The following is an 11,576-nucleotide window of genomic DNA, read 5'->3' on the forward strand; positions in this document are numbered from 1 at the left end:
GGAGCATTATATGATGGTTAGTACAGTAGTGGGAGCATTATATGATGGCTAGTACAGTAGTGGGAGCATTATATGATGGTTAGTACAGTAGTGGGAGCATTATATGATGGTTAGTACAGTAGTGGGAGCATTATATGATGGTTAGTACAGTAGTGGGAGCATTATATGATGGCTAGTACAGTAGTGGGAGCATTATATGATGGTTAGTACAGTAGTGGGAGCATTATATGATGGCTAGTACAGTAGTGGGAGCATTATATGATGGTTAGTACAGTAGTGGGAGCATTATATGATGGCTAGTACAGTAGTGGGAGCATTATATGATGGTTAGTACAGTAGTGGGAGCATTATATGATGGCTAGTACAGTAGTGGGAGCATTATATGATGGTTAGTACAGTAGTGGGAGCATTATATGATGGCTAGTACAGTAGTGGGAGCATTATATGATGGTTAGTACAGTAGTGGGAGCATTATATGATGGTTAGTACAGTAGTGGGAGCATTATATGATGGTTAGTACAGTAGTGGGAGCATTATATGATGGTTAGTACAGTAGTGGGAGCATTATATGTTGGCTAAATATGCCTGTCGGAATGTGCTGGAGCATTATTTGATATTTAAATCGGTGTTTCAAAACTTCGACACGGCCATCAAGTTATGCAACTGGTAGCTTTTTCTCGACGTAGCAGCTCATTTTTTCAACAAAACATCGGCTCTTTGCATTTCTGCACTTGGCGATCCACTCCAGCAGCACTGAGAGCGGACTCAGCCAAACCACCTCCAGGTAATGTTGCAATTTTTACAATGCCAACAAAGAAATGGACTAAAAAACAAACCGCTTCAACGTGAGTAAAGTATGGCTTCATTTTTCCTCAAACGCACTAGCGTGATTCTTATACACGTTAGCTTTGCTATTGACATGCTACCGATTTCACTTTTTCATTTCAACGCCTTCAAATTTGTGACTGAAAAGCACAACTAAAATGCACGTTACAATGGCACAGCTGCTGCGTAATTGGTGCAATACTTGCACTGTTACTACTTTGTAGGGCGCAACACGAGACAGCAGGGACTGAAATGACATATAATGCTCCCACTACTGTACTAACCATCATATAATGCTCCCACTACTGTACTAACCATCATATAATGCTCCCACTACTGTACTAACCATCATATAATGCTCCTCACTACTGTACTAGCCATCATATAATGCTCCCACTACTGTACTAGCCATAATATAATGCTCCCACTACTGTACTAGCCATCATATAATGCTCCCACTACTGTACTAACCATCATATAATGCTCCCACTACTGTACTAACCATCATATAATGCTCCCACTACTGTACTAACCATCATATAATGCTCCCACTACTGTACTAACCATCATATAATGCTCCCACTACTGTACTAGCCATCATATAATGCTCCCACTACTGTACTAACCATCATATAATGCTCCCACTACTGTACTAACCATCATATAATGCTCCCACTACTGTACTAGCCATCATATAATGCTCCCACTACTGTACTAACCATCATATAATGCTCCCACTACTGTACTAACCATCATATAATGCTCCCACTACTGTACTAACCATCATATAATGCTCCCACTACTGTACTAACCATCATATAATGCTCCCACTACTGTACTAACCATCATATAATGCTCCCACTACTGTACTAGCCATCATATAATGCTCCCACTACTGTACTAACCATCATATAATGCTCCACTACTGTACTAGCCATCATATAATGCTCCCACTACTGTACTAACCATCATATAATGCTCCCACTACTGTACTAGCCATCATATAATGCTCCCACTACTGTACTAGCCATCATATAATGCTCCCACTACTGTACTAACCATCATATAATGCTCCCACTACTGTACTAACCATCATATAATGCTCCCACTACTGTACTAGCCATCATATAATGCTCCCACTACTGTACTAACCATCATATAATGCTCCCACTACTGTACTAGCCATCATATAATGCTCCCACTACTGTACTAGCCATCATATAATGCTCCCACTACTGTACTAACCATCATATAATGCTCCCACTACTGTACTAACCATCATATAATGCTCCCACTACTGTACTAACCATCATATAATGCTCCCACTACTGTACTAACCATCATATAATGCTCCCACTACTGTACTAACCATCATATAATGCTCCCACTACTGTACTAACCATCATATAATGCTCCCACTACTGTACTAACCATCATATAATGCTCCCACTACTGTACTAGCCATCATATAATGCTCCCACTACTGTACTAACCATCATATAATGCTCCCACTACTGTACTAACCATCATATAATGCTCCCACTACTGTACTAACCATCATATAATGCTCCCACTACTGTACTAACCATCATATAATGCTCCCACTACTGTACTAACCATCATATAATGCTCCCACTACTGCACTAACCATCATATAATGCTCCCACTACTGCACTAACCATCATATAATGCTCCCACTACTGTACTAGCCATCATATAATGCTCCCACTACTGTACTAACCATCATATAATGCTCCCACTACTGTACTAACCATCATATAATGCTCCCACTACTGTACTAACCATCATATAATGCTCCCACTACTGTACTAACCATCATATAATGCTCCCACTACTGTACTAGCCATCATATAATGCTCCCACTACTGTACTAACCATCATATAATGCTCCCACTACTGTACTAACCATCATATAATGCTCCCACTACTGTACTAACCATCATATAATGCTCCCACTACTGTACTAACCATCATATAATGCTCCCACTACTGTACTAACCATCATATAATGCTCCCACTACTGTACTAGCCATCATATAATGCTCCCACTACTGTACTAGCCATCATATAATGCTCCCACTACTGTACTAACCATCATATAATGCTCCCACTACTGTACTAGCCATCATATAATGCTCCCACTACTGTACTAGCCATCATATAATGCTCCCACTACTGTACTAACCATCATATAATGCTCCCACTACTGTACTAGCCATCATATAATGCTCCCACTACTGTACTAACCATCATATAATGCTCCCACTACTGTACTAGCCATCATATAATGCTCCCACTACTGTACTAGCCATTATATAATGCTCCCACTACTGTACTAGCCATCATATAATGCTCCCACTACTGTACTAGCCATCATATAATGCTCCCACTACTGTACTAACCATCATATAATGCTCCCACTACTGTACTAGCCATCATATAATGCTCCCACTACTGTACTAACCATCATATAATGCTCCCACTACTGTACTAGCCATCATATAATGCTCCCACTACTGTACTAACCATCATATAATGCTCCCACTACTGTACTAGCCATCATATAATGCTCCCACTACTGCACTAACCATCATATAATGCTCCCACTACTGCACTAACCATCATATAATGCTCCCACTACTGTACTAGCCATCATATAATGCTCCCACTACTGTACTAGCCATCATATAATGCTCCCACTACTGTACTAACCATCATATAATGCTCCCACTACTGTACTAGCCATCATATAATGCTCCCACTACTGTACTAACCATCATATAATGCTCCCACTACTGTACTAGCCATCATATAATGCTCCCACTACTGTACTAACCATCATATAATGCTCCCACTACTGTACTAGCCATCATATAATGCTCCCACTACTGTACTAGCCATCATATAATGCTCCCACTACTGTACTAACCATCATATAATGCTCCCACTACTGTACTAGCCATCATATAATGCTCCCACTACTGTACTAGCCATCATATAATGCTCCCACTACTGTACTAACCATCATATAATGCTCCCACTACTGTACTAACCATCATATAATGCTCCCACTACTGTACTAGCCATCATATAATGCTCCCACTACTGTACTAACCATCATATAATGCTCCCACTACTGTACTAACCATCATATAATGCTCCCACTACTGTACTAACCATCATATAATGCTCCCACTACTGTACTAACCATCATATAATGCTCCCACTACTGTACTAACCATCATATAATGCTCCCACTACTGTAGTAGCCATCATATAATGCTCCCACTACTGTACTAACCATCATATAATGCTCCCACTACTGTACTAACCATCATATAATGCTCCCACTACTGTAGTAGCCATCATATAATGCTCCCACTACTGTAGTAGCCATCATATAATGCTCCCACTACTGTACTAACCATCATATAATGCTCCCACTACTGTACTAACCATCATATAATGCTCCCACTACTGTACTAACCATCATATAATGCTCCCACTACTGTACTAACCATCATATAATGCTCCCACTACTGTACTAGCCATCATATAATGCTCCCACTACTGTACTAACCATCATATAATGCTCCCACTACTGTACTAGCCATCATATAATGCTCCCACTACTGTACTAACCATCATATAATGCTCCCACTACTGTACTAGCCATCATATAATGCTCCCACTACTGTACTAGCCATCATATAATGCTCCCACTACTGTACTAACCATCATATAATGCTCCCACTACTGTACTAGCCATCATATAATGCTCCCACTACTGTACTAGCCATCATATAATGCTCCCACTACTGTACTAACCATCATATAATGCTCCCACTACTGTACTAACCATCATATAATGCTCCCACTACTGTACTAGCCATCATATAATGCTCCCACTACTGTACTAACCATCATATAATGCTCCCACTACTGTACTAACCATCATATAATGCTCCCACTACTGTACTAACCATCATATAATGCTCCCACTACTGTACTAACCATCATATAATGCTCCCACTACTGTACTAACCATCATATAATGCTCCCACTACTGTAGTAGCCATCATATAATGCTCCCACTACTGTACTAACCATCATATAATGCTCCCACTACTGTACTAACCATCATATAATGCTCCCACTACTGTAGTAGCCATCATATAATGCTCCCACTACTGTAGTAGCCATCATATAATGCTCCCACTACTGTACTAACCATCATATAATGCTCCCACTACTGTACTAACCATCATATAATGCTCCCACTACTGTACTAACCATCATATAATGCTCCCACTACTGTACTAGCCATCATATAATGCTCCCACTACTGTACTAACCATCATATAATGCTCCCACTACTGTACTAACCATCATATAATGCTCCCACTACTGTACTAACCATCATATAATGCTCCCACTACTGTACTAACCATCATATAATGCTCCCACTACTGTACTAACCATCATATAATGCTCCCACTACTGTAGTAGCCATCATATAATGCTCCCACTACTGTACTAACCATCATATAATGCTCCCACTACTGTACTAACCATCATATAATGCTCCCACTACTGTAGTAGCCATCATATAATGCTCCCACTACTGTAGTAGCCATCATATAATGCTCCCACTACTGTACTAACCATCATATAATGCTCCCACTACTGTACTAACCATCATATAATGCTCCCACTACTGTACTAACCATCATATAATGCTCCCACTACTGTACTAGCCATCATATAATGCTCCCACTACTGTACTAACCATCATATAATGCTCCCACTACTGTACTAACCATCATATAATGCTCCCACTACTGTACTAACCATCATATAATGCTCCCACTACTGTACTAACCATCATATAATGCTCCCACTACTGTACTAACCATCATATAATGGTTAGTACAGTAGTGGGAGCATTATATGATGGTTAGTACAGTAGTGGGAGCATTATATGATGGTTAGTACAGTAGTGGGAGCATTATATGATGGTTAGTACAGTAGTGGGAGCATTATATGATGGTTAGTACAGTAGTGGGAGCATTATATGATGGTTAGTACAGTAGTGGGAGCATTATATGATGGCTAGTACAGTAGTGGGAGCATTATATGATGGTTAGTACAGTAGTGGGAGCATTATATGATGGTTAGTACAGTAGTGGGAGCATTATATGATGGTTAGTACAGTAGTGGGAGCATTATATGATGGCTAGTACAGTAGTGAGGAGCATTATATGATGGTTAGTACAGTAGTGGGAGCATTATATGATGGTTAGTACAGTAGTGGGAGCATTATATGATGGTTAGTACAGTAGTGGGAGCATTATATGATGGTTAGTACAGTAGTGGGAGCATTATATGATGGTTAGTACAGTAGTGGGAGCATTATATGATGGTTAGTACAGTAGTGGGAGCATTATATGATGGTTAGTACAGTAGTGGGAGCATTATATGATGGTTAGTACAGTAGTGGGAGCATTATATGATGGTTAGTACAGTAGTGGGAGCATTATATGATGGTTAGTACAGTAGTGGGAGCATTATATGATGGTTAGTACAGTAGTGGGAGCATTATATGTTGGCTAAATATGCCTGTCGGAATGTGCTGGAGCATTATTTGATATTTAAATCGGTGTTTCAAAACTTCGACACGGCCATCAAGTTATGCAACTGGTAGCTTTTTCTCGACGTAGCAGCTCATTTTTTCAACAAAACATCGGCTCTTTGCATTTCTGCACTTGGCGATCCACTCCAGCAGCACTGAGAGCGGACTCAGCCAAACCACCTCCAGGTAATGTTGCAATTTTTACAATGCCAACAAAGAAATGGACTAAAAAACAAACCGCTTCAACGTGAGTAAAGTATGGCTTCATTTTTCCTCAAACGCACTAGCGTGATTCTTATACACGTTAGCTTTGCTATTGACATGCTACCGATTTCACTTTTTCATTTCAACGCCTTCAAATTTGTGACTGAAAAGCACAACTAAAATGCACGTTACAATGGCACAGCTGCTGCGTAATTGGTGCAATACTTGCACTGTTACTACTTTGTAGGGCGCAACACGAGACAGCAGGGACTGAAATGACCAACACACCATGAGCCAGACGCTAGTCTTGGACTTGCAAGCTAGTGTCTGTCACATGTCACATGTCACATGTCACATGTCACATGTGATCATGACTCAGGACACAACAACAAGACAGCTGCTGTCAGCATCGTCCCTTTTTTAAATGATTTTATTATCCAAACCAATCAATTATTCATCAACACAGAAAAATACCAAAAATTGGTAGCGTTGATTAGCGGTAGAATATCGACTCAGATGTCAACGGGAGCCATCCCTAATTAGATCCTATTCTATGTTCATTTATTTGTGTTTGTTAGGTCCTCCTGAGCAAGACCCAGGAACAGCAGGAGATGAGGAACTTTCCAGGACCTTTAACTCGGTACCGACCACCTGGCAAAGCCCAGGTCGCCCATCAGGTTCCATAATCCAACGCTTTTATTTTTAGGGAGGGCTTGCACAAAGTGGACGCCATTGACTTTGCCCGCCAGAGGGCGCTAGCCTGCAGCAAAGATGACGACGTGCAGGACAGGAGCTCTGCTGCCCTCTTGTGGAACATCCTGGTATTGCTGTGCAGGCAGAACGGCGTAAGAGACTTATATTGCCCGCGACGTCCAAAAAAAGAAGTTAATTTCCCTCAAGCCGCTCTCTTTTTCCAGCAAATAGTCGGCTCCGATGTGGCGGAGCTGCTGATGGCGGGATGGCGCTCGGACGGAAGCGTCGCGCCCGCCGATGTGGCGCTTATCGACTTCAGCGAGGACAATGTCGCCCAGGCGCCTCCGAGCCTGGGAGACGACCTCCTGACGGGAAGCTGGAGTGCGGAGATGTCTAAGAAAAGTCTACACGGCTACACTCAGCTGCTATTGGCCGGGAGGAAGAAGGTCCCGCCCCGCCTTCGTTGTCATGTGACCTTAAACGATGACATGACTTTTGCTGTGTGCTTCACAGGAGGCTCTCGAGTCGGCTATGGGCGGCGGCCTGTGGGGACACGCCCTCTTCCTAGCCAGCAAAATGGACGCGAGGTCCTACACCACCGTGCTGGACAGGTGAGCGGCTGATTGGAGGACGCCGTGCAGGTGTACTCCTCCTGTCTCCTTTGTGCACGTTTGCCAATCCCGTTACCCACGGCAACGAGAGGCGGTCCTCAGACTGGGAAGTGTCACGTGACCAGGTGTTGTACGGCAGGTTCACCGGGCAGGTGAGCGCCGCCGACCCGCTCCAGACCCTCTTCCAGCTGCTGTCAGGCAGGATCCCAGCCGTCGCCACGGTAACACGCGCGTACACAACCTCGCCTAGACGTGATCTGGTGTCTCCATGTCGCCATCGTGTCGTCACGCAGTGCTTTGGCGGTCTCGACCGGGCCAACTGGCGCCCTCACCTGGCCGTGATGCTGTCCAACGAGACAGGAGACCCCACCCTCCGGCGGCGAGCCGTGGTCGCCATGGGAGACACGCTAGGTAAGATCCCGACCGGCGGCGGTTGTCCTTCCGGACACTGACTCTGGTCCACGCGCAGCCTCCCGAGGCCTGCTGCACGCCGCCCACGTCTGCTACCTGACGAGCGGCGTTCCTTTCGGCGCCTTCGGCGAGACGACGGCCAGGATGGTCCTGCTGGGCCGTAGCCACAAGTGAGCCGCGACGCCAACGGGAAGGCTTGACCCGTTTGTGCGCTCACTTCCTGTTTGTCTCCTTCAGGGACACCTTTCGGCGCTTCGCCTCCGACGCCGCCATCCGCCGCACCGAAATATACGAGTACTGCCGGACGCTCGGCGCCAAACACTTTTCCATCCCGTCCTTCCAGGTAGGAGACAGTGAGAGTTTTCTCCGAGATGTTTTCTCCAAGACGTTTCACTGAAGAACTGTGTCCCAAAACCAACTTGTTGTCCAGGTCTTCAAGTTTCTGTACGCAACTCGTCTTCTGGATTGTGGACTGGCTTGTCCGGCGTTCCACTACTGCGAGGTTGTGGGCCGGACCCTCCTCACGCAGCCAGGAGGCTTCCGTGTTCTGACGGAGGAGCTCATCAAGGTGCTCTTCGCGGGTTTGGACTTTCAATAAGTGCTTCTTTGACGTGAACCAAAGAAAGAACCTGAAAGCTCCTCCTCCTCCTCCTCCTCCTCCTCCTCCTCCTCCTCCTCCTCCTCCTCCTCCTCCTCCTCCTCCTCCTCCTCCACAGCTGGCCGAGCGCCTCACACACATAGAAGGTCCAATCAGTGCGGAGCCAAGATGGCTGACAGAACTGCGGTCCAGACTCCATCGTTTACTGGCGAGTTCACTTTTATTGGATGACTTTCTTTATTACATTTGAATGCATGAAACTACCTTTTGTCATTGAAAAGACTTTCTAGTTCTATGTCAGCTAAATAGCAGGTCTTTGTTCAGATCACTAATAATTATCATTTCAAATAATATGTATTTCAATTAAAAATTGTTAATATTTTACAACAAATAAAATAAAAAACATATATACAGGTGAAACTCAAAAATAGGAGGTCTTTGTTCAGGGTAATATGCATTTATTTGATTATTAAATCATTAATAAATAAATGATAAATCTTATTTAATTTTAAATAAAACACTATTTTTCATTTAATTACATATTATTTAAAATGTATTTATTATTTTATTACAAACGTAAAAAATAAAATAAAAAACATACAGGTGAAACTCAAAAATAGGAGGTCTTTGTTCAGGGTAATATGCATTTATTTGATTATTAAATCATTAATAAATAAAGATTAAAGTACCAATGATTGTCACACACACACTAGATGTGGTGAAATTTGTCCTCTGCATTTGTCCCATCCCCTTGGGGAGCAGTGGGCAGCAGCGGCGCCGCGCCCGGGAATCATTTTGGAGATTTAACCCCCAACTCCAACCCTTGATGCTGAGTGCCAAGCAGGGAGGTCATGGGTCCCATTTTTATAGTCTTTGGTATGACTCGGCTGGGATTTGAACTCCAACCTACCCATCTCAGGGCGGACACTCTAATAAATCGTATTTAATTTTAAATAAAACACTATTTTTCATTTAATTACATATTATTTAAAATGTATTTATTATTTTATTACATACGTAAAAAATTCAATAAAAAACATATATACAGGTGAAACTCAAAAATAGGAGGTCTTTGTTCAGGGTAATATGCATTTATTTGATTATTAAATCATTAATAAATAAATGATAAATCTTATTTAATTTTAAATAAAACACTATTTTTCATTTAATTACATATTATTTAAAATGTATTTATTATTTTATTACATACGTAAAAAATAAAATAAAAACAGATGCAGGTGAAACTCAAAAATAGGAGGTCTTTGTTCAGGGTAATATGCATTTATTTGATTATTAAATCATTAATAAATACATGATAAATCTTATTTAATTTTAAATAAAACACTATTTTTCATTTAATTACATATTATTTAAAATGTATTTATTATTTTATTACATACGTAAAAAATAAAATAAAAAACATATATACAGGTGAAACTCAAAAAAAGAGAATATTGCGCAAAGGTTTGTTTACACCAGCCATTACATTCACAAGGTGGAAGTCAAATATGACAAACTATTAACATGCAACTGGAGATATTTCAGGCCTTCTTTTTGATATCATTTCGACCATTATGGCTTATGAAAATCTCAAGTTTGAACATTTCAGGTCATTTTCAGTTTTTAAAAACTGCAAACAATGATGATCAAAATTCTAACAAATAAAAGCTTGACATATTTTACTTTGTTTTGGGTTGTCTCGATACCAGTAGTTTGGTACCAATACCAAAATATTTTTCGATACTTTTCTAAATAAAGGGGACCACAAAAAATGTCATTATTGTCTTTATTGTAACAAAACATGTTAGTGTACATGAAACATATGTTTATTATTGTCATTTAGTCCTTCAATAAAATAGTGACAACTTGTCTTTTAGTAGTAAGTAAACAAACAAAGACTCCTAATTAGTCGTATGCAGTAACATATTGTGTCATTTATACACCTATTATTTTCTACACATTATGAGGGACAAACTGTAAAAATGGATTATTAATCTACTTGTTCATTTACTGTTAATATCTGCTTATTTTCTCTTTTAACATGTTCTATCTACACTTCTGTTCAAATGTAATAATCACTTATTCTTCTCTTCTTTGATACTTGACATTAGTTTTGGATGATACCACACATTTAGGTATGGATCCGATACCAAGTAGTTACAGGATCATACATTGGTCATCATTATAAATAACTGAGTTTATAAACATAATATACATTTTTTTTTTTTTAAATGAAAAAAGATTTTGTGATGCTAAAAAAATATTGCTGCAATCATAGTAGTATCGACTAGATACGCTCTTGTACTTGGTATCATTACAGTGGATGTCAGGTGTAGATCCACCCATGGCATTTGTTTACATTGTGACGGCGGTGAGCTATTGTATCCTCCTACGCTGTGTAGTGAAACATGTTTAGCTATTCCTCGTCCTGCAGTGATAATGGTACTTGTACAAAATGTACTTTATTTCTCACCATGGAGACCAGGATTAGTGATTTAGAAGTAGCTAAAACACTGCAGATGGACGTTAGCCGCTAGCTAGTTAGCCATGTGTTAAAGCATCTCTTCCTGAGGGTGTTTCA

At 41.0% G+C, this 11,576-nt stretch overlaps 1 protein-coding gene across 1 annotated transcript in view; it reads left to right on the top strand.

The window, feature by feature from the left end:
• The window catches only part of LOC133662557 (protein transport protein Sec16B-like), a 19,871-nt gene extending 10,626 nt beyond the window's left edge, over nt 1–9,245 (top strand). Inside the window, exons 2-11 of the mRNA XM_062066673.1 lie at nt 7,261–7,322; nt 7,389–7,527; nt 7,600–7,821; nt 7,889–7,986; nt 8,126–8,207; nt 8,280–8,397; nt 8,456–8,567; nt 8,635–8,740; nt 8,828–8,965; nt 9,114–9,245. Coding sequence (XP_061922657.1) covers nt 7,261–7,322; nt 7,389–7,527; nt 7,600–7,821; nt 7,889–7,986; nt 8,126–8,207; nt 8,280–8,397; nt 8,456–8,567; nt 8,635–8,740; nt 8,828–8,965; nt 9,114–9,245 — 1,209 coding nt within the window. The remainder of the gene's footprint in view (nt 1–7,260; nt 7,323–7,388; nt 7,528–7,599; nt 7,822–7,888; nt 7,987–8,125; nt 8,208–8,279; nt 8,398–8,455; nt 8,568–8,634; nt 8,741–8,827; nt 8,966–9,113) is intronic.
• Nucleotides 9,246–11,576: the final 2,331 nt, after the last annotated feature.

Source organism: Entelurus aequoreus, linkage group LG12 (assembly GCF_033978785.1).
Source record: "Entelurus aequoreus isolate RoL-2023_Sb linkage group LG12, RoL_Eaeq_v1.1, whole genome shotgun sequence".
Lineage (NCBI taxonomy): Eukaryota > Metazoa > Chordata > Actinopteri > Syngnathiformes > Syngnathidae > Entelurus > Entelurus aequoreus.